Source organism: Melanerpes formicivorus, unplaced genomic scaffold (assembly GCF_026170545.1).
Source record: "Melanerpes formicivorus ecotype bairdi unplaced genomic scaffold, bMelFor1.0.p_v2 SCAF_4, whole genome shotgun sequence".
In the NCBI taxonomy this organism is placed as follows: Eukaryota; Metazoa; Chordata; class Aves; order Piciformes; family Picidae; genus Melanerpes; species Melanerpes formicivorus.
The window spans coordinates 24,170,583-24,194,739 of NW_027142356.1; the positions used below are offsets into that span (position 1 = coordinate 24,170,583).

Sequence of the window (24,157 nt, forward strand, 5' to 3'; positions counted from 1 at the left end):
CTGAGCGGAGGTCCGCCCCTCGGCCTCTCCCCGACCGCCTCTTCATTCGGCCTGGCCCTTTCACGCCGCCTCCACCCACGCATGGGGCTCCCTTGTTCCACCCCCGGCCCCCTCATCCCTGCCCGCAGCCCCCTTCTACTGCCCGCTTCCTCACGCCGCCCTTTTCCGTCCTTCTCCCTAAGAAGCGCCACTGTTAAGTGGGCAGGGGGGAGCCACCTGCTGAGACGATGCGTTGTGATTTTTCTTCACAACCTCCAGACTTACTGTTACGAGCAGCACTGTGAGTTTACTTTGGTTTCATGAAAAAAAATGTGTGTAGCTGTAGCATCTTGCTTCTTGCCAAATTACTCGGCTCCACTTCTCTCCCAATGTTGCAACTTAAGGACTTTTTTGTTGGTATTATTTCAATCAGGTTCTTCCCCTCTCAGCATAAGCTAAAATAATGTGAAGCGATATGACCAAAGTGAGTGCATGTGGAGATGGGACAACTGCCCCTGCACCAAAGCATTTTCCAGTGCCCATTATTTCCTTCCACTCAAAGCCTACCACCAGCCATTGGTTTTCCAATTTCAGAAACTTTATGAATGTTTACAAATACTGAAAAAGGCTTGGGTTTTTTTTAATAAAAAGGATAGAGATACAAATATAGCAGAGGGCAAAGGTGGTTATCACTTTGCATAATACCAACAAACCAGCATTTGGACTTCAAACAAACCTGAAGATCAACTGCAGATGTGATATATGACCAGCAGCACCAGCTCATTGCAGGTAGGACAGTCCTGGATGAACAAACCTCTTTTTGTAGAGTAGTCCATGGTAAACGACCTGGTTCTGAAGGAGTATTGAGTAATCTGGTAACACCTCTTCAAAAGGAATGCCAACCACATTAAAGAAGTAACAGAACAATTCATACTTTAAACAAAATACTCTTTTATTAGAGTATTTTTGATTAAACAGACAGAACTCAAGATTGCTATTTAAAATTATCATTCAAAGTTTTTCCCCTCTGGAAGGATGGTAACTACCTCAGTGCATATTATATAGAAGGATCATACCTCTCAAGTGTGCAGCTCAAATTAGAGCTATACTGCATGTATGAAGTGTGTAAGCAAAAAAGGTAAAGCTGTAATGCAATTAACATACAAAAACTGCGTTGTCAACACATACACAGTCAGCTTTATGGCCAGTGGTCCAGAGACTAGCATCACATGGAGAAGCAGGTTTAGCAGTACAGAATGGGAAAGAAAAAACAGTTCCTGAACACAAAAAAAAAAACCCTACAACCAAACAAAAAACCCACCACCAAACACACACCACCAAAAAACCACACCACACAAAAAAAGGAGCCGGTAACAGATTCAGGAGATTTGTACAAGCCCTATGTGCTCCTCCTCGGCTAGAGCCGCAGAGGACTGTAAATCTAGCCACAGGTTTGGAAGATTTTCCGAAGCATCCATTGTACTGGGAACAGGAATACAGAAGTCTCACTAAAAAAGGTGATGGAAATGAGTGATTCTATAGCCTCCTTGCACCTCTGAATGTCATCATTGCAGTCAGGCCGGTAAAGCTCTTACTTATGGCTAAAGACCATCTGCCATGCACTGGCTTCTGCACTAGGTCTTGGGGCCTCTACTGGCACAGACAAAAACTGAGCTTATTTTGTAGATAGGTCAACGTTAACAAAACAATGTGTGCACGTAGTTACAGTCCTGCTGCCCCTACCTGCCAGTATCAGTCCATGACTGTATCATGTAAGTAAATACCATTGCTATCAGACTTCAAATAGTCAAGCTTTATACTTTGCTACATTTGCCCACAAATACTACAGCCAAGACCTGCAGTTGCTTGCCTTTTCATATTGCCCCACTGTTAAACAAAACAAAAGCAATCACCAGGGTTTAATTATGTACAGTAAGTGTCCTAGACTTTTGTTTAAAGAATTGAACAAAAATGCAGTTTACAAGTATGCTTGGTCGAGTTTATCGCTGCATATGGTACAGTCAAAACTGGTCAACTGGCACTCAACTGTCTCATGGTGGAATGTCCAATGGCAGATTTCTTTAAAAAAATCCAGACAATCTGAGAGGTATGCAAAAAACTTGCCTGAAATATTTGAATCTACATGTGCAATCTTACAGAACACAAGATACAGTTACAGCCATAACATTAAATCTTACTAACCAACAGTGCATAAGAACTTAAAAACAGTCAGTGAAATCAGTTCAGCCAGTGACTTCCAGAAAAGTCATGCCTCAGCTGCACTGGGGGATGGGGGGAGGAGAGAAGGAATAATAAAAATCATTCTTAGGCAAGTTTAACACAAAGTTTTAATCTACATTTGAAAAGCTGCTTTATTTTATATATATATATATACCATGTATAAAATAAATTAAAAAGGGGAAGGAAGAAATAGCTTTGTGTATGCTTCAACTTAACACAGACCAGTAGTTCCATATGTGAACTTTTTACCATCTTTGTGGTAAAAAGTTGACTTAAAAGTTCAAAACCATACTACACTATCAAAAGATAGTTGTTTGGGGTTTTTTAAATGGAGTTTAAACATCATTCTCCTTTCCCCTACAATACACTTCAATTTTGTATGTCATAGCATCAGTACATTTACAGGTTATTCAAATGTCACATCCACACAAGAACTGGTAACAATGCAAGTAAAAATGCTAGCCACGTTAAAATTTAGGACTTCTCCCAAATAACTGTACCTGCTCCTCAGCCTTCTCCTGAAATGAAGGCTATCAACATTCATCACCCAGTCTGAGGTATGGGCAGAAGAGGAAAATAAATAAATAAATATTCTGTAACTGGTACTCCCCACCCCGCCTTGCCTCTACTAAAATGTACCAACAATCTGTTCATCCAGTTTAATTGACAATGGTGGTGCAATCTCCTACCTCCATTCAGCTTGTAATCCCTATATAAAAGAGTTGGTTTGAAACATACTATTAATGATTCACTTAGAGTAACAAAACAAACAAAAAAATATCCTCAACTTTGAAACTTCTTGGGAACTATGTTTAAACGTTCTTGTTCCAAATGAAAAGCTTCACATAAACAACACAAAATGTGACAGGTTTAAGTGAACAGAGCACCTAAAAACATACCGTAGGTAAAAATAAAACCAGTCATCTCTCCACTCCATAAAAATGTAGAAACCCTGTCAGCAACAGTAGTACACTCAGAACAAATAAGGTGGAAAGGATCATCTAGGATATTCAAGAGGCTTGCTATGCTACTTCTCTTTATTGCCCATTCTCTCATTTGTATGGATGGCATGGCAAGATGCCTGTGATAGTTCTCTTATCTTCCTTTCACCACTGCTGCCAGCTGAAGTCGTCATTGCTGCCAAAGACCAAGAAAAATCCTAGGATTGTGGCAAAGATGACTGTGTTCCCCGTAAGAACAAGTGCACATGCGCCCCAGTAAATCTGTGAACAAGGGGAATTAAATTAGAGACATTTTGAACCCAATACCAACGAGACAAAAGGTAATGTTCAAATGTCACATTCTAGACAAAATTCAGCAACAGGTCTATGATGCAAAAAGGTGGTATCTAATTACTTGTGGATACACAGAGAAGGCTGGGTTTGCCCTCCAAAAATCAACAGTTCAGTTAGTCAAGCAGCACTGCAAGTTTCTTCTGGCCACATTCAAAGTGCCAGCTAACAGGCACTGCTGTTTGCTGTAACATCAAAAAAAAGTGAAGTACAGATAGGCAACATTATCAAACACATCTGCAGCCCAGCTATACTTGCTAACCATGCTGTGGTTTTTAAAGCAACATTTAAGGATGCAGATGTTCAATATGCCTGCAGATATACCAGTAACAAAAAAAGGAGGTGACTGTTTTCCAAGGAGAGTAAGTGGTTTAGTCAAAGGGTGTGAGGCATTCAAACTGACCATCTCGAGCTGTTCTTGCCAAAACATAGTATAGTAAAGTGCATGCCATGTTTTTTGACTTAGCAGTGCTCTCTGAAATTCACACAAAGTCAACTTTTAAAGGATTTTACTGAAAAGCCATACAGTGGGAAAGACTTCAACTCATAAGTTTAAAGAATACTAACAATATAATTTGCAAAAGACATTTTTCATTCATGTTTCTTTAGCCCAGCTATTCCACAAATTGCCTTCAAAGTATTCTATGTGGTTTTGTATTTGGTTAGTTACCTGTTAAGTTTTCACACTATTCTCTATCCCGTTTTCTTTGTACTGCATATAGGCTGTTAGGGTTTATTCCATGACTTTGTGAAGCAATTGGCAATCATGACATTCTGCCACACTTCTGGTTTTAGTATTAGTTTCTCTTGTCAAAGGAATTCTTATTGTTCCCACTGCAAGCATCTTATATGCATATTTAGAAAAGTTGTTTAGTGCATGAGAGCTTCACCTTCAGTTAAAAAAAAAAAATGCAAAGAACAAAATCTTTTAGAAAAAAAGTATTAAAAATCATAGACAAAAACATTACTAACCAGTTGTGCTCTTGCAAACACTATCGGTAGCCCAAATGCTGAGACAACAATGCCTGTTGTAAGAAATATTGCTAGCTCCTTGCAGGCATTACTTGTAGCATCTGTGTCATCTACTAATCTTCTTGCTATGCAGTACGGGATAGGAGAAAGGATGTAAAAAAACAGAACAAACAGTGGCCAGTACTGGCTGAAAAAGAAAGGAAAAGAAAAATTAAAGTTAACTTGATTTACTTCCTCTTCCTCCTGAAATCAATGCAAGGCATTTTCCACATCCAGCAAAGACATTCAGGAAAGACAGACATGAGCCCAGAGAGAACAAATCCTTCACTTTGGAACAAGTTGACATTAATCCAACAGATGATGTTTGTAAGCAGCTTCAGCTGACCTCAATGGCATCGGCAAAGAGCATGCTAACACATGCTAACAGGGTGCTCATAAACCAAGATTTCACTAAGCAAATCTTGGGGGCCCCAAGAGTTTTTTGTGTTTTTCGCTTAGTTGGTGAGGGGAGTGGGGGGTGCTATTTGTTTTATCTGAACACAACCAACAAAAACCTGGAAAAATTTCAACCTCACATTTGGCAACATTTTCTTGCACGCACCTCGCCAGACTAGATTTCTGAGACAACATTTCAGAAAATCTTTACTGCATTATTTGAAGGGTGCTAGCATAATCTTCTCCTTCCTTTTCTACTGCAAAAAAACCTGGCATAAGAAAATCATGTATGTAGAGAGCTACAATTCACAATCACTAATGAGACTATTAACAGGATATTTGCTATTTGTTTAACATTAAGTATGTCAGTTTACAAGACTTTTTGTAAAGTCAGCATTCACTTTCAATGGGTCAAACCCACAGGCCTAACTCTGAATTTTTGATCTGCTACTCCCAAAAACCAGGAAATAGGAATCAACAGATGGAAAGGACAGATAGTAGCTGCAATTATTCCAAATGCTGCACTACCAAGTGTGGTACACAGCCAAGGGTCCACCTGATAGGGTCCACCTGACAGTCACCAATAGCCCAGCTAACACAAAGTAGCCTGAGAAAATGCAAATGCTTCCCTAATAATGCACACTCACTATCTACTTCAGGAGATGTTATCTGCTTATCAGCCACAGAAGGACAACACTGGAGATATTAGGGTGGTGAATTCTTTAACAGTGTGAAGCCAGGCCTGGCTCTTGTTGCCTTCAATTTTATAGTGAATTAATTCATGGATGTTCTTTTCCCCAATCCCAGTCTTTTATAGCAAAACCAAACCAATCAAAATAAAGCAAGCACACAAAAACTTCTTACACATTTATCAGTCCATAATTATAAAACCCAAATTATTCTGGAGTTACAGACACGCAAAAAAAAAATTGATAGGAAGAAAGTGCACGTTACTTGTATTGGGGAAGGGCACATCCAAGCATCAAGAACATCAGTCCGACTGCTCCGCCAAAGGACAGGCTAATCAAGGCTACAATGAGAACACAAGCCGACAGCAGATGAAGGGTTCTGTACACTGCAAGGAACACCTACCGCAACAGGCCTCCAATAGCGCGGCTGCAGCGCTGCCATAGCAGCGCCCAGGCTGGGGCTTTCTCCTCACAGAGACAGAACTACCACCCCCTCGGGCCCGGGGCGACAGGGCAGGCAGCCCTTCGGGAAGCTCATCTCTCTCGCGACAGCCCCAGACTCCCAGCTCGCCATCTCCTGCGAAGGCTGCCGTGACGCCCTCCCCCCCACACCCCGAGGTGAACCGCTCAGTCCCTTCCTCCCCGCTCCCTAAGAGGGTTACCCCCGAGCACGCAGGGGCCGCCAGGCCTCCCCGAAAGCGGGCCCGAAAGCCGCCCCCCCCCCCCCCCCCCCCGCACCGGGGGCAGCACAGAAAGAAACGTTACCCCACCGCCACTGTAGGAGTACCTAGCCCCTCTGCGCACCTTTGATGCCGGCCATGGCGCCGCCCGTCCCGCGAGCCGCACAAGCGGAGGATCTCGCGCCGGGAAGCGGAAGTGGCGCCGCCAAGAGCCCTTTCCGTGTGGGCAGCGCACGGGCGCAGAGCGCGGCCCGCCCACTCTCCCTTCCCACTTCGGCCACATGACGCTTGTGATGCGACGCGTGCGCGCAGGAGCTATTGTGCCAACTCCGCCCCAACCCCGGAGCGCGGGAACGTGCTGCGCCCCACTCAAAGCGACTCGCCCCGCCCTTTAACCCTGACAGCACCGGGCCCCGGAGCTTTCCGCCCTTTCCGGGATGATTAGCCAATGAGAGACGCCTTTCCCGGCGCAGGGAGGTGACTCAGCTTAAGGCTGTTATGGCGGTTGTTATGGGGTCTGCGCTTTTCCTGTTCCTCTTCTGCGTTGTCTCCGGCCCTGTGCTGTGCTGGGATCAGCCGGGTGAGATCCGTAGGGCTGGGTCTGTGTCTCTATGAGGTTCTCCCGCCTGAAAGAGCCTCGAGCCCCTCAGATGATCCTTTTGCCATTCCCGTCACCATGGCGGCGGGGCGCAGGCGCGGCGTTGCAGGGTTAGCGGCGGCCTGGCCTTGCCGGGGCTTGCGTCAGGAGGGTGTTTTTGTTTGAGCTTCTTTTAAGTCGTTTTGTACCGCAGTAATAATCGTACTGTCTGGTCAGGGGTGGTTGTACGCTCTAAGAGGGAATAACACACATCCTTCCCCGAAGGAAGTGGGGAGACTCGCCCGTCTGATGCTTCCTAGAGCTTCATCTCTTGAGGAAGCTCGTTATTGCGGTTTTGGTGTTACCGACTTTTTCCTAAAGGAGGCCCTTTTGGCAAAGGGGAAAACGCGTCTGTGCAAGCATTGACCTTTTTGCTACCTGTTTCAGGGAGGCTTCTGCTGAGGGAGGTACAGGCGCTTACTCTCCACAGAGGTCAGTACACAACATCTCGACGAACACCTGCAGTCCCTCAGTTACAGTGCACAGGAGGCACTGCTGGATGCTCCTATGTCCCTGAGGTTGTTCAGTGTTACAACAAAGGTTGGGACGGCTATGATGTACAGGTAACTGCTCAAAATTTGTTAAACGTTTAATTTTCTCCCAGACTTGGTAACTTCTGAAGGATGAAACAGCAATGAGCTAGGGTGTTGAGTCAGTCTGCTTTTTGTCATGGTTTAAGTCCCCTCAGCAATTAAATACCACATGGGCATTTGCTCAATACCTTCCAGTGTGATGAGGGAGAGAATCAAGAAAAACCAGAAGCTCGTGGGTTGAGAGAAGGGTGATTTAATAGGACAGAAAGGAAGGGAAAATAATCATAGCAATAAGAGAATATACAAAACAAGTGATGCACAATACAATTACTTGCCACACACTGTCTGCTACCCAGCCAGTCCATGACCTGTGGCATACCCTGGCCAACTCCTCCCAGTTTATACACTGTGCATGAGGTTATTTTGTATGGAATTGGCATTGGCCACTTTGACTCATTTAAATCAGCTGTCCTTGCTATGCCCCATCCCATCTTGTACATTCCCAGCCTCTGCTAGCAGGGCAATATGAAAAGCTGAAAAGTCTTTGACTAAATATAAACACGGCTTAGCAACAACTAAAACATCATTGTGTTATCAATATTATTCTCTCACTAAACCCAAAACACAGCACTGTATCAGCTAGGAAAAAAAATAACTTTATTCTGTCTGAAACCAGGATGCTAGAGGAGCTTCAACAAATACAACTTAACCTAAATGCTTTTGGGGGATGGGATTTCCAGAACTACTGTAGGGATATCTTTGAATTATACCTGAAGGCTCTAATAGAAAAACAAAGCTTTATTGGTCTTAATTAAAATACTGCTCATGTTTGTAAAATTGAATTCTTGTGAACCCCAGAAGGTGCTATTCTTTGATATTGCTATTTGGATTTTCAATTTTCCTTCCCCCCCCCTTTCTATCCTTCCTCCCCCCCCTTTCTATCCCCTCTTTCTTTCCTTCCCCCTCCAATGGCGTTTTTTACCATGTGGCATTTTAGAGGATCTGTCAGTAGTTACACCTTTATTTGAGAGTATATTTAGGGGAGGCAGGTCTTTTCATCTCTGGTATGGGAGGATTTACTTTATATTTGGTTTATTTTTTCAGTGGCAGTGCAAGGCAGACTTAGAAAGGACCTACCGTTTTGGACAAATCGAAGTGAGCTGTGAAGGCTACGATTATCCAGATGATCCTTACATCTTAAGAGGCTCCTGCAGTTTGCTCTTCAGGCTAGAGCTGACTGAGGAAGGTGAAAGGAAAGTGAAGAATACTGGAAGCTTTGGCTCTAGCTATTACCAGTCAAGGAAGGATTCTTCTGATTCTGTTGGTGGAGCGATCATTATAATCGTTCTTCTAGTTCTTGCTTTTGGAGTATACAAGCTCTTCCTCAGTAATGAGCAGCCACAGCAGAGTTTCAGTGATGGTGATGGATTCACAAGGCCTTCCTGGCAGAGTCAGCAGGCACCTCCTCCTCCTGGTTTTAAGTACAGCTTCACAGGTAGGCCTCTAAGCCATTTATCAATAAATATTCAAAAGAGAAAGTGGGGGTGGTACTGTGGGACAAACTTAAAAACAGAGTGTTGACAATTGACTGCTGAATTGGTTGCAGAGCCTGCAGCCAGCCTTGCATTCTGATCTCTGCTCAAAAGTGGAAGTAAGAACTTGGTTTCACACAGGCTTTCAGAGCAGGTTGTGCAGCAAGCTGCCCTTTGAACCTTTGAAAATCTGTCTTCCCATGCTCTGCACATGTTTTCATCATACTCTGTGAAATAGGAGGATTGTGACAGGGAAGAATAATTCTCTTAAATAATCTGGAAAAGAGTATTCTCACACAAGCAGGAACTATTTGAAACTTTACAGAAGGGTCTTTCAGCTGTTGGCCTACCTGACCCCTGAGTCTATTCACAAAAGTTGGAGTTGAGTATCACGTACCAGTCCTCTGTTTAATAAGTGCTTCAGTGTAGTCCCAGTGGTTGAAAGATTTGGTTCCCAGAGCAGAGAACAGTGTCTGTGAACTATCATTAGTGGTGTAGTGCATGCATCTCATGTTGTACCTTTCTTGGGAAACTGGAAATTGTATAAGCAGTGACAAGGCTGCTGACAGGAAGAGATGCACTTTTTATTTTTCCAGAAAACTGATGACTTTTTTCCTTTAATGAATGGCCTGCCCTTAATGTGTAAGGGAAATAAACATCATTCATCTGGTGTCTGAACAGATCATTTAACCCTCTGAACCTGTGAGATGCACACAGCCCTGGAACCCTGGAGCTCAAATTGTGTTCTGAAAAGATGCATCGCTTTCTTTTTGTTTTTTTCCCATTTTTTTATCCCGAGGTGGAAAAAGGATTCTATCAAGTAAATAAACAGCGCCGATTAATTACATTTACTTAAAGGCATGTCTTTCAGTAACGCTCTCTTCCATGTTGGCTCAAGCCTCTTGGCCAATAGAGGGTGCTATTACAACTCTTTTGGATACTCTCGTGCAGGGCATGTGCAGCAGAAACTTTCCTGTGTATCTGCAGCAGAAAATTAAAAGGTTTCTGATCTGTTACTGGTGGCTTTGGAAAATGGTTTCCATGTAGTTATTTCAGACTTCAGACAGTCTTGTCTATACTGTATGTGCATCCGTGACCTTCTGTGGGCTACTGGCATTCTTATGGTATCTACTAAGAGCCCTGGTCATAAACCAGGGCTCTGTCATACTAGGCACAGGCAAAACAAAGGAAAGAGTTACTTTCTTCTGTCCTGCTCCTTGTCAATTGCACCAATGCATTTGTCATGCCTGAGGACTGGAGGAAAGAAGTCGCTCCTGTCTTAAAAAAGGGCAAGAAGCAGGACCCTGGTAACTATAGACCAGCCACCCTCACCACTATCCCTGGAAAGGCAATGGAACAACTTATCCTTGGCACTGCCTCAAACCATATCAAGGACAAGAGTGTCATTAGGAGCAGTCAACATGGTTTTATGGTGGGAATTCATGTTCGACCAACGAGATAGCTTTTATGAGGACATAACCAGATGGATAGATGATGGTAGAGCAGTGTATGTGGTTTATCTTGATTTCAATAAAGCATTTGACACGATCTCCTACAGCATTCTTGCAGCTAAACTGAGGAACTGTGGTCAGGATAATCAGAGAGTGAGGTGGATTGTAAACTGGTTGAAGGAAAGAAGTGAGAGTTGTGGTCAGTAAGAGTCTAGTTGGAGGCCTATATCTGGTGGGTTCCCTCATGGGTCCTTACTGGGACCAGTGCTGTTCATCAACAACCTGGATGAGGAAACAGAGAGCACTGTCAGCAGGTCTGCTGATGACACAAAACTGGGCAGAGTGGCTGATACACCAAAGGGTTGTGCTGCCATTTAGCCAGACTTAGACAGGCTGGAGACTTTGGCACAGGGAAGTTTAATGAAATACAACAAGGGCAAGTGTAGAGTTTTGCATCTGAGAAAGAACAGCCTCATGGACCAGTACAGGTTGGGGACTGACCTGTTGGAGAGCAGCACAGAGGGGAGAGAGCTGGGGGTCCTTGGTGGACAGAATCATGACCATGAGCCAGCAATGTGTCCTTGTGGCCAAGAAGGTCAAGGGCATCCTGGGTTGTGTTGGAAGGAGTGTGGTTAGTAGAGAGGTTCTCCTCCTCCCTCTACTGTGCCCTGATGAGGCCACATCTGGAATATTTTATCTAGTTCTGGGCCCCTCAGTTTAAAAGGACCTCAAGGAGTTTCTTGAAAGAGTCCAGCGCAGAGCCACAAAGATGATTAAGGGAAGGCTGATGATTACAAGGAAAGGCTGAGAGATCTGTGTCTCTTTAGCTTGGAGAAAAGGAGATTGAGGGGCAGCCACATTCACGTTAATAAAGATGTGAAGGGCAGTGTCAGGAGGATGGAGCCAGGCTCTGCTCAGTGAGGTCCAGTGATAGGATAAGGGGCAATGGGTGCAACCTGGAGCAGGGGTGATTCCGTGGGAAACTTTTTCACTCTGAGGGTGACAGAGCCCTGGAACAGGCTGCCCAGAGAGGTTGTGATGTCTCCTTCTATGGAGACATTCAAAACCATCTGAATGCGTTCCTGTGTGACCTGCCATAGGTGATCCTGCTCTGGCAGTGGGGTTGGACTCAATGGTCTTTCCAGGTCTCTTCCACCCCCTAATGTTCTGTGATTCTGTGATTATAGGAATCTAGCAAGGGTAGGACCTTGAAAAATAAATTTTCATTATTATTACTGAAAATTGAAACACTTGAAATGCACATTGGGAGCCATATAATGCTTAACTTATGGCACAAATGATTGCTCCTTACATTTCAAACAGAGTAAGGAGGAAAGACCTTCTGAATATGGGGCCAGCCTAAAGGTATTAACTGTTATGGTACTTCATGCATTTAGTGTCTTCCTTACATTTTGGCAGGGGGGCAAAAGCACATTTCTTGAGTTTGTGTCTATCCTTGTGTTCGAGGCATGTATTGGTCTTGACAGTCTGGACAGTAAGGAAAAGCAGTGCCGTTCACTTATTGCTATTAATATTTAATTAGCCTCGTTTTAAATTGCCTTAGCATGCAGAATGCGTCCTGTGAAACTTGTTTAGCTAGCCTATCTTAATTAAATTCTACTTTTTCTCTGTTAGTGGTTTGACATGACCCTTAATGTTTACTCTAGATATTTCAACAAAAAACTGCTCTTTTCTGAGTCCACATCCAGCCATGGTGCTTTTGAACAAATGAGTTGGTTCATCTCCCCGATTAACATGGTCTTTATAGTAAATTAAGTCGTAGGTTTTTATTGGGGGTTTTTGTTGCAAATCAGCATAGTTTAATGGCTATATATTATCCCATTCAGACTTTATCTTTCTCCCAAAGCATTCAAAAATTGAATTCAACATCAAATCCTACATAGACCTAAGCTGATTTTTTTTTCTCTCCCATGACATAAAATGATCCACACCAGTTTGAAGACAAACTGGGCCCTGTAAAACTTTTACATTCAAAATCTCTAGTCCACTTGTTTAGGTCAGCATACTTCAGGGAGATCATAATACTACTTTCAGTCCCTGCCTTTTCTACTTCCCTGTGTGTTAAACCACTGGTTGAGCTTATTCTTACATCTATGTTTTTCTCCAGACTAGAAAATCACTCTGCTTAGGGTTGGCGTTTTCTCTTTTTATTTCTAACTAGAAGACCTCTGGTTCTGAGTCAGAACCTCGTGCTAGGCAGGTCACATGTGAAAAATCTGTGACTCTGGCCTTGCCCCGCAATCCACAGTTTCATCAAGGTATTTGTCAGGCTTGGTGACTCATGCATAATAAAAACGTTGCGATGTGATTGCAGTTAGCATGTCTTTTGATAAATGCCAGACCAGGATTAGCAGAAACAATACAAAGTAATGTTGGCCATTAGACTGAGCCACTGTTACTCAAAACAGTGCAGGTGTTCTGAATGAGGTTAGAAGTTTTGTGTCTTAGCGTTTAGTTCATTGTTTGGTCTTACCTACTTGAACTCTCTTCCTGCATCTGCTTCTGGCTTGTTGTGACCTTGAGCAGATTATTCTGCATTTTATTTTCTGTTTTTAATCTAATTTGTCTGTAAATATGCAGCCTGGGACTCTGTTATGTGTTGCAAATGTCAGGGCTGTGGAGATCAAGTGGAAGCTAATTTTTAGCATAAAGCTCTTTACATTAGTATTCATTTCTGTGTTTTTTCCTGCTTTCTGAACTGAGGCCCTTCAAGTTAATTTTGATCAACAATCTACTGAAATCAGGGGGTGTATATCCTCCATTTTCCATTCTCTTTAATTAGAGGAGAATCTTGTTGCAACAGGTGGCCTAAGATTAGGTGCCACTAACTGATACATTTTACATTTTGTTTAAGAAGGTAACAGCTTTGGGACTCATTCCAGTCATGGATCCAGTTCAGGACCAGGATTTTGGACTGGATTAGGAGCAGGAGGCTTGCTGGGCTACTTGGCTGGCAGTCACAGGTAAACTATGCACGCTATCAGGTTTTAAGTATTTAAGCTTTCAGTGGATATGCCATATACTGTTTACATGGTTTCTAAGATTTCATGCCTGTATTGTTCAAGCTTTAAAACCCCACTCCTAGAACAATTTTGAAGAGCAATCTATAGCTTCAGCAGGAGAGACTTCTAAGATGTATTTATGAGGAAAAAGAATTGTGAGGACCAAGGTACTCCCTTCTGCTTTAGCTCCTTACTACTGACCTGGCATATTGGCCTGTAAATGTAAGATGGGCATTTAAACAATCCATTTTGACTGCATTAGAACACAGACAATATCAAGCGTCTCCTACTGTCAGTGTATGTGGCAGCTGTTCTGTGACAGTGTGATCAGATTAAAGAGCCCTTAATCAACTGTCTCCTAATGGCCTGTGCATGGAATTCCAAGAAGCATGGCTCTCCAAAGGACTTGTAGGTCATATGTAAGTTGTGTTTTGGAAAAATGTAAGACAAGCAGCATTCAAAAGCAGTTTCAGTGCTGGAGTAAACATCCGCTGGTCATATTAGCTAAACACTTTAAAGCATTTCAAATGCAGCATTTTTAGATAAACAGTTTAAAGGGAGCAATTACTGCTATTTTAGGCTTCACTGGAGAAAAATTTGCAGCTCTTGCAGGAAATCTTCAGAGCCCAAGCAGTTTTCTCTGCTTATCAGATAACGGCATTTGTATCAAGTTTAATCCTGTAGGAATGCAGTAATGTAAGATTAAATGTAACCACATATGTGATTTTTATACTGAAAGTTTGGGAGTAAGGTCATGTGGACAGGAGCGTGTTAAAGCACTTTCCCCCATTGTAGAGAGTTTTTTGGTAAATGATAGAAGCCTTCTCAGGACTGCCCATTTATTAAGGAAGTAAAAGCTTGGAATGTAAGAGAGTTTCTGGAGTATCCAATGCTTGAAACAGTCTTTGCTCCACTATTTTGCTTTTTTGTCAGTTGTCTGAAATGATGTGGCAGAAAATGCTACTGTCAGAAAGTGAGACAGCTATTGGTAAATTTCAACAGCAGGGAGTTCTATATCCATAGAAACAAGTAATTTGAATCAGTGAGTCAAAGGTCATGATTTGTTAGTCTTACTGTAAAACCTTTTCAGAATAGTTAACAGAGGGCTGTTTTCTTTTTATCTTGCATGGCCAGGACATAGGTGTTACCAGATTGCATTTAAGATTCAGATGTCAAATCTACTTTCTTGTCTGACAGAATCTAAGGTCAGAATCTCAGAGAGAAAAATGTCCTAATCTGCAATTGTTGGAATTGCTTATCCTGAAGAATTAGGTTGAATTTCTATTTGAAAGTCTACCTTTGTTATTTTGACAACACTGGCTATGCTTGTTCCCAGCATGTTCATTTTATTAACTGTGGAGACTTCCAGTTTTGAAAAAGCTGCTTGCATACAGTTTTCCCTCAGAGATCCAGAGATTGTTTGGAATGGTAACTTCATTTTTTATAAGGTCACTAATGAAGCCTTTCTTCTACTCTTTGTCATCAGAGCACAGCCACGTTCCCCATATAATGGTATGTGGACAGATCCCACAACTGCACCTCCAATGAATGGGCCACCAAACAATTTCACACAAGGCAGCAGTTCAGGAACAAGAACTGCTTCTGGTAAGGCAAAAGACATTTTTATCTCCTGAAGCTCAAGAGACTCTGACCTGTCAAAAATGCACAGATGTTAGCTGAGGTTCCACGGGCAGTCTTTGATTTATTTTACCAGCTGGTACCAATGGGCACGTAACAATGTTCCTTATTTCTCTTCTCTGTGAAGTAGGGCAGCACTGTGGGGCATGAAACTCACCACAGGCCTGGGCTTGGTACCACCAGTATTGGGTTTGTCTTCATCTGCAAGATGCATTAGTTTAAGGCTTTCCCTTGGATGCATGCTACTCATGCCCTTCTCTAGCAAACATGTACAAATATGATTTCTTTGTAAGAAGTAGGTTGTCTGATCTGCAAGAATATTTTTTTTTTTCAGGCCAGTCACCCCACAATTGCTTGCTGTTCTACTTCATGTGAATGTTTAACTCATCTTGCTTGCCACCTTTAGCCTTTCTAGAACTAGACAGCCCAGTGGAAAGGCTGTAGTGAACCTGACACGTTCTTTTTTTCTTTTCAGGCTTTGGGGGCACAAAACGAAGATGAAGATGGATTCTGTGATGAAATCCTTGATGTTATTACCTCAGAGTGATTAAATATTTCTGGTTACTAATACATGTTTCTTATTAGTAGCAGGCTTCAGAAACGAATATGAGGAGTGAAGGACTGGGCAAAGAATTAATCTTTTTCCCTGTGGAAATGTGGACTCTGTTTAGGGTATTACAGTACTGCAATATCCACTTTTTCAAAACAGCAGCTTCTCATAAGATACAAAATGCTCACCCAAGTTAAGGATGATGATGTTACAGCATGTTTGTACTTGAAGAATTATGGTAATGGTAGCCTTACCTGATTTTCCAAACAAGTAGTTTACTTATATTCTGGCTTTAATTTCAGTTAATCCAGAATTCCAGAGTTTTTCTTTTTCTTGGAAATCCAGAATCTGAAAGGCCTAGTGTAGAATCTACCTGCTATCTAAGGGGCGCTGCTCTTCGAAGCTACCTTTGTCTTTGTGAAATTCATGTGAACATTACTGTAAGTGCAGTCAGCAGCTCAGAGTCATGTTAGGGTTTTCCTTAGCAGAAAAGAGCAGAAATAGAGAGGCTAACATTAATGTAATGTATGTGTCTGTGCTTTGTGACTATTGGAGACAAAATCTGCAGACCGAGGATTCTGTGTTTTAGGGTTTATCCAGGTGGCTGGATGAACCTAGGGAGTTTGTTTATAAATTATTTGAAAAGTAATAAATAAACTGAGAAGAGGCAAGATGATCTTTCCCAGTCTTTGCCCATACTGAAGGTCCAGACTCTTCATTTTAAGGTGGATGTTAGCAATGCTGTGAAAACTTCTGATGTGAACAGTCTGTGCTACCAGATAAATCCCTTCAGAACACAGTAAGACAAAGATGCTCATTGCAGAAGGGAAGGGAGCATTCTCAGTCCAAAGCTGATGGTATCTCTGGAACATACCAGGCCTTGAGACTGAGCAAAGAAAGGAAATTGAATGTCTAATGGGATGTAAACTTTGCTAAATGTACTTCTTGAAACCAGAGTGCTGTCAAAGAGTGTGAAGCAGAGAGACCTTGCTTTGTTCTGTGATGGTATTGGGACCCTGAAAAGTGACATACAGTTCTTGTGTGACTGACTGTGCCCTGGGGGAGGCATTGATGAAATTTCTCAGAACTAGCAAGGACTAGCGATGAAACTGATGAAATTTCTCAGGTCTAGTAGGCTGCTTGACCCACCAGGTCTTCTTCAGAGGCTGTCCTAATACAGCTTAGAAGCGTGTGTGTGCACAGCTTTCCTATGTTGGCTGCAGTCTGAGAAGCATAGACTTTATCCTTCTGAAAATACTGTGTCTGGAAGTTGATAGAAACTATTAACAGCAAAAGCCAAGCACTATTCTGCTGATACAACATGCATCTCCACAAGGAGGTGTAGCTGGTATGGTTAGTCTAGGAAAGTGACTTCAGCATTACTCATCAAAAAGCAACTGTGCTCTTTCATGAATATAGAAATAATTGGCTCAGATTACAATGCCCGAGTTCAGTATCTGGCTTAATCAATGAAAAAACAAAACCAAACAAAACCCACAAAAAAAAGAAGGAAAAAAAAGCCCCCCAAAACTAACACCACCAAAATCTTTAAAAAGTCAACAGAAGCTATGACAAAGTGTAGAGCTTGTCCTGAAAATGTAGGAATCATAATTGGTAACTTGAGGATAAAACAGTGGTTTGCTCCTCAGAGCTGCTAGAGAACTGGGGGAAAATAACTTCATTAACAGGCTGGTCTGTTAACCTAGAAAGGGAAATGGCAAAGACCTTACTGCTGGTCTGTTAAAGTTTATGAGGGAAAGTATATGATAAACCTTTTGTAACAGACAGAGAAAAATAATGTATTTTAAATGTGGAGTTTTTACTTATCCTGTAGTGCATTCAGGTTGAAGCTTGTCATAGTTCATACTCTCTTTGTCAGCTAATTACAGAACAATGAAACCGGGTTTTTGCTAACTGGGTATTTTGAAGCTGCAGTTCACTCTCATATTAGGATGTGTTATGAAATGTTTTAGACAAAGCTTTTGTGTTTTGTGTTTGTGCATGAAGTATGATTTGATCCATAAACCTGATGAATTCCCACAGTTTCTGAATCTGTCTGTAGGATGGTTTTACCCTTCCCTTTGGTAAAACAATGAAGTAAGTGAATAATGAGTTGGGTTTTTTTCTTCAGAGTACTATCTTGAGGCCTGCCTGAGAACGCTGTTTTTCAGGGTTGGCTGCATCTCATCTCCACTCTCAGGTGGTGTAACAACATCCTTTACCTCAGACACAGAGCTTTCAAGCTGTATATTGTTTCAACAAAATAAAACAATACTGGGAATAAAACCATCCTATTGATTGAATTTTCAATAACAAAATACTGGACCAGGTAAGGAAATTAAGGATTTCTTATAAATCCAGGTTTCACATCTGCATCTGCAGAAAAGCTCCATTATGTTGACATGTTCCTGCTTTTACAAGATGACTAGCTGAACCTTGCAAAAGAACTTCTGATTGCTGGTTGTGGGTATGGCAGAACGCTACCTTGGGACAGCAGCTGACAGATCTGCTTCTTGTACTGACAGTGTGTCCTCACTGAACAGAGACATGGCCTACAGAGAGAGGCAGTTCAGCTTCTTGGCAGTGAAGTAAAGCAGGGTTAAATGAAGGCCTGCAGATTCAAATAGCAGAGTTTCCTTGATCAGAGAGCAAGAATGTTGGTAAGGCTCCAGAATAAAACGAACTTGTGGAAGGCTGCTTTGAGCTCATACTTGTGAGAGATTTTGAGCTTCCTTCCTGAATGTCTGATCTGGAAGGTCTTAGACTTCCTTCAGTTCCTGGACAGGGTTTTGGCAGCAACTTCATAGTTGTGAGGCACATGTAAATGCTTAAACTGTTAAATGCTGTTGGAGGATAATTGCAGCTCCACTTGGCACCTGGGACGAGTTCCGTTCATACATTAACATGGTTTACATCCTCACACAAAGCTACAGCTCATTACAGGAATGAAACTCCTGGGTTTACAGCTGACATCCCCTGAAGCATGTGATGAAAGAAAACAAGATGCACAGAGATAAGCTTCCTCTATGCCACTCTGTCTTGTGATTCATCTCTCAGGTCAGATCTTGGCCAGTTGTGCAGACTGTCACGCTATGCAACTCGCTCTTTCTCTGTGTGCAAGGTGTGTGTTAAGACCCACGAGCAAGGCAAGATGGTATGTTTGGCTGTTTTGTTTGGTGGGTTTTTTAATAAAAGTCTTCCATATCATCAGTTTACATTACCAAGTTCCAGGAAGCCAGGTGCTGTGCCACAATTTCCCATACTAAGAGTTGTAGCAGAGATTGATTGCTGGAATAAAGTAGCAAGCAGTGCCTGCCTGTACAGCCATCTAAAAGCTGAAAACTTTTATGGAAGCTGTTGTCCACTTAGCAGTGATTACAACTGTTGTGTTTTTTTCCCTGCTTAGTAAAGCAAATTAGTGTTCTTTCTAATTTCCAGAGTATTTATCTGATTCTGGCACTGAAATTGCTCATCTGCCTCCAAACTAGAGAATATGGGAAAAGAAACCCACAAAATTAAATAATTGGGGGAAAAAAGTCCCACAGGGATGCAGTCTGTACTAACAGTGCTGTTGTCCTGTGTGTAATGAAACCTCATCAGGTCCCTTGCTCACTTTCCATAGCTATTGGAGCAGTACAGGATTAAGTGCTGCATGGGAGGGGCTCCATGCCCCTTAGCATATTTTGGTGAAACCTCTCTCTGCAGCCAGTTCTCTTGCTTTCCCACTCCTCTGTCTGGATAAAGTAGTTACCACTTTCCAGCATCTCTCTTTCTATTGCAGATGTGTTTTGCCTGTGCTAATGAAAATAATCACCAGACTCCCTTTATGTAGCCTGTGTGTCTTCTCTCCCACTGTCTTCTAGTTCCCTCTGTTCTGGGTATGGCCACAGTAGATTGAGGTGAAGTCAGGGGAGCAAACAGACTGCAAATTGGCCTTTGTGGGCAGTATAGCTGTGGAAAGGACTTTTTTTAGCCATTTGTCAGAGCAGCATTTTTGTCAAGGGTACAGTACTAGCAGCTAGTGGCTGGAGCAGGCAGAGTAAGAACTGATGAACGGGCAGCATGGAAAAGAACTAAAAACGTTCTCTCCATCCTGCTTCAGGAATGACTAAGGCTTGTATAACCAGGAAACTGGCCTAGCATGTGCTGGCTCAGCCACTTCACAGGCATGCCATTGCAAATCCTGTAGGTAGATGTATGTTTGAAGTTATCAGATGCTTATGGAAATGCCACAGTGCTATTGCCAAGCACAGGAAAGGGGTCTTGGCCCTGCATCCATGTCTCTTTCCTACTGTTGTGTATCTTGGAATGGACCCAGAAGGCCAGAAAGAGCAGCAGGATGAAGGATAGCAAGTTTACACGTGCACTACCAAAGCTGGGCTTTGCAGGTGGAGCCTTTGCCCCTGTCTGCTCACTTTTCTCACACAGCAGGAAGTACTGGGCAGCCATAATAGCAATTTATCAGGATTATTTTACTGGGTTTGAAAAATTGTATCCATCCCTAGAGAAGGTCAGTTATGCTCCAGGGACCATCTGAGCCAAGTCCAATTTGGTCTTCAAACTGTGCAGTTTGTTGGAGAGCAATCACAGTATGCTTAAAGACCAAGTTCTCTGAGTTACCCTTGCATGATTTTTTTTTTTTCTTGTTTACTGGATTTGTTTTGACTCTAAGAGCTGGCCTTGAGATTTTAGCCCTGAGATCATGGCCTCTACTGGCCATCTTCTGTAGGCCTCCTTGTAATCAGTATGTGGGGCTGTATTCATTGATGCAGCTCTGGAATTACCAGGAATTCAAAATACATTTTGCTGGTGCTGAGTAACAGGAGTTATTAATCTTCCAGTCAACTCCTGTAGTCATTTTCATGTCATCAAGCAGCTGTAAATGCATCACATCTGCTTTAAGGGACAGAAAACAATTCCAGTTGAGGGAAAAAGAAAAGCAAAATTAATGTAGATAAAATGTTGAGGTGGAACAACCTTGTAGAGCTGACCTTCATGCTGGGAATACTTCATTAACATTCTTTTTCCAGGAGGAGGACAAGTGCTTTATTGCTGTGGGTTTGAATAATAGCACCAGTGCTTTCAACACCATTCCAACAAGGGTGGGAGACTTAGAGCTGCAACAGGTTTGGTGTTTGATAAAGTCAGGCCTGTTTGGGCTCTTTGTACTTTGATACAGAGAATTGGTATCAGTAAGAAGTTAAATAGATCTATGCAAAGATTCATGCAGCTGTAGCATAGGCAGAAACAAACTGGCCTGTGCTGTTTCTGAATCTGTGGTAAAAATTAAGCTTAAAGTAGGCTGAAACGGCTCAGAAAGTTGTTCCCTTCTTTGCTTTTTGATTCAAGATCCTGTTCAGCACAAATTGTCATCTGCTGCTGACACCTACTGTCAGCAGTGTTCTTTTCCTTATGTAGGCAAATCCTGTGTCCTTATCCTGACTTAGAAAAACAGCCAGGCCTCCAGGGTCACAGCACAGTGTGATTCTTTCTGGGCAAGCTTGATTGGTTAATTCTATGTGCTCTCTTTCATAATAGGTGGAAGGATTTACTTCCTTTTTAACAAAAAGCTGGGGATTAGGCTGTTGAGAAGTGAATGTGTTTAAAGCTGGAACACTGCAAACAACTGATGAGAGAAGACTATGCTTGACTCAGGTAATCTAGTTTCACCCAAGGTACTAATACATTCTCTTCAACTGTTGAAGCTGCTAAAGACAATGTTTGGACAGATAGTGACTTTTACATTGCAAAGCTGCTTTGAGCATAACAGAAACAGAACATCCTGCAGCAGCTGAGAGAGAAACATAATGTGAACAATTCGCAACGGCATTCAGTCTGAGAGGACCAGGGGAGAGCAGAGTCCCAGACAGGAGCTGCTGAGTGTTTCTAGCCTGAACGTGCTACCTAGGCATCTGTTCCTCTCCAGTCTGTTTGCTCAAGCACCTGAGAGGCCTCCCGGAGCCAGGAGTGCTACCACTTAGCCTCAGCTTGGCAGACCTCCAAGCCAAGAGGCTGTAGGCAAGGGAAGATTGTATTTGATGACCTTTGGACAGCATGTCAGGAGAGGCCCGGGAAGACAGCTGAACTACAGGAATGTTTCATGCTCTGGAATGACAAATGAAGCAAGGGCAGGAAAGGCAAGGCAAGGGCTCTCTTTCAGCAACAGAGACCTTTGAAAAACAATGTAGGAGGCTCTGGTGAAGCCAGATGACATACTAGAGGGTGTCCTGTGCTCTGTGCCTGCAGCACACTAAAGGATTTGTGTCCCTCACTCTGCATTTGGCTTTTGAGAGACTGTCTGCATCCAGCTGCTGGCTCAGGCTGCTCCTGCTGTTCTCTTCCCTTCTCTCAAATGTATGGCCTAACCGAAGTTTTTAGAATCTTGACACCTCAAAATACAGACCCTCTCATTTACAAAACTTCTTACCACAGCATTTTTTTGAGTCCAAAGCCAAAGATGAGATGGAAAGGATTAGGCAATTTATCAAAAAGTAAACACATCCATGACTGAGCAGTTATGTGAGTTCTGGCTCAGAAATCCCTAGATCTTGAATTCCAGAAGCAGAAGGTGTTAATGGCCTCTGTCAGTCAGAATACTGAACTGGGCAGAGCTTTCTTCCTGGACAGTATGAGACAGCTCTTACATCCTTATGTACCAGGCCAAGTCTCCTAGTACAGAAAGGTAATGCTAGCTGAAATGTGCTATTCCCAGTACAGCTGACTGAAATTCTGCAAACAGCATACCTGTCATTGCACAAGAGCTTTTGCTGGCACAGATGGCAGGAGAGAAGAGCATGGGTATTTTGCATTCTGGTCCCAATGTAAATTATTGGCAGAAAGCTTAAACCAATAATAATAACGACAACGATAATAATGTTACAATAGTTGGCACCTCTTTACTCAGCATTTCCCTTACACCAATGATTTGAATAAGCAGTCGCCCTGACTGCATTCAGACACTTTCACACTTTGCAGAAAAGACTGCTTAACAAGTGTTAATTTTTCAAAGTGCAAAGGAGGACAGGTAATGTTAGTAAATGTCTTCCAGGAAACTCTGTGCATTAAATGTTACAATTTGGATGATGAAATAAAATCTACACTCTTTCCATCTCTGCAAGTGGTTTAATTTCCCACTGAAATCAGGAGAAAAGGCAGAGACAACATTTTGGACAACATTGTTTGAACATCCTAAATAAACAAAAAAGCCAATTATTAAATACTTAATTTGTGTTTCAAGAGATGGAGCTGTAGGCTGTGCTATGTTACAACATGTGCTATATTACAGAAGATAGGTAAATCTTAAGCTCTCATGAATTTAACAAAACTCATATACCTTAGCAAATAAAATCTTGATGCACTTGTCCACTTTTCCACCTGAGACAGGGATGTTGCAGGAGCTTCTTCTAGCCATAGCAGTCTACTTTTATAAGCCAGGTAAGAACTCTAGGGAAGCTAAATATGTTTTATCAGTCTAACAAGATTGCATTTTGTTTTTTCTTCAATTAATCTTTTCATCTTTTGCCCTGACAGTTTAACATGCTACTGAAACACACAGAGTTCAGACAACTGTACCTGTCCCAGAGGGGGTCTCCGAGCAGGCAGGCTGGCTGGCTAGGCGAGAGTTAACATGACTGGCATGATTTTCCCATGGTGCAGTAGTACCTCAGGGCCCCAGCCCAGCCTGAGAGAGGAAACCGATAGTACTGGCCACTGTATCCCCCCAGTACCACATAATCTCCAGTCCTGCTGGGCTCTCAGACAAAAGGCTAGGAGCAGGGATCACCCTGCAGGGTATGTGGGATGCGGTTTTTCCGGTTCCTTTGCCTTGTGGGCAGAGTTTTGTTAGTCCGAGATGAGCTGCAAAGATACTCGAAAGAAAAGAGTGAAAAGGGAGACATTTGTAAGTGGGGTTTGAAGATGAACTGCCCATCTAGGTCAATCAGCGAAGCGGCAGCTGTTAGCAGAGCTATCAATTTGCTTGGTGCTGTCCTGTTCTGTTTTGTTTTTTCTAGTTTCCAATTTAGGGGAAAAAAGTAATCACCATTCCTCCGCACAGAGTCCTGAATTATCCGTATTTAAAATAAATGCTAAGCCTCGTTAAATCTGGGCATCTGGCAGTATTGTACTGGTGGGGGTGTATCAGTGAAACCTCTTTCGAAAGTGCTGCAACCCCGCAACTTAGGTGGAAGCAAAAGGCAGAAAACACCCCCTTGGGCCTCCTCCAGCCGCTACCTGGGTGTCCTGCCCTGTGCGACTCTCCGAGCGCTGGCAGCCACAGCTCCACCGGGAGCTGAGGGTCTGGAAAAGCCTGTAAACCTCCAGGGAAGCGCAGAGAGTGTGCTTGGGAAAATGCTCATACACTCCAATGATTCCTGGGGATTATTTCAGGCTGGTGAAACGATGTTTCTGTTGACTGAACAATTACTGGAGGTGAAGTGGAAAGCACATGGCGTTTTTATGTTTATCTAGGCTGCGTTTTCATTTCCCCTAAACCAGATCCCTCCC

General features: G+C 42.7%; 2 protein-coding genes across 3 annotated transcripts; one reads left to right on the forward strand and one right to left on the reverse strand.

Annotated features, from left to right (window-relative positions):
• Positions 1-2,534: 2,534 nt before the first annotated feature.
• LEPROTL1 (leptin receptor overlapping transcript like 1) lies at positions 2,535-6,564 on the reverse strand. The gene is made up of 4 exons (XM_068137331.1): positions 6,413-6,564; positions 5,874-5,949; positions 4,485-4,671; positions 2,535-3,443 (listed from the first exon to the last, which is right to left on the reverse strand). The coding sequence occupies exons 1-4, from the start codon at positions 6,426-6,428 to the stop codon at positions 3,327-3,329; spliced, it is 396 nt and encodes a 131-aa protein (XP_067993432.1). The 5' UTR covers positions 6,429-6,564; the 3' UTR covers positions 2,535-3,326.
• A 183-nt stretch (positions 6,565-6,747) lies between these two features.
• SARAF (store-operated calcium entry associated regulatory factor) lies at positions 6,748-16,350 on the forward strand. Of its 2 annotated transcripts, none has more exons than XM_068137333.1 (6): positions 6,748-6,868; positions 7,313-7,488; positions 8,563-8,953; positions 13,320-13,425; positions 14,951-15,069; positions 15,578-16,350. In XM_068137333.1, the coding sequence occupies exons 1-6, from the start codon at positions 6,787-6,789 to the stop codon at positions 15,601-15,603; spliced, it is 900 nt and encodes a 299-aa protein (XP_067993434.1). In that variant the 5' UTR covers positions 6,748-6,786; the 3' UTR covers positions 15,604-16,350. The 2 variants fall into 2 exon arrangements, with proteins under 2 accessions (XP_067993434.1, XP_067993433.1); XM_068137332.1 differs by having other exon boundaries at positions 6,749-6,868; positions 13,317-13,425.
• Positions 16,351-24,157: the final 7,807 nt, after the last annotated feature.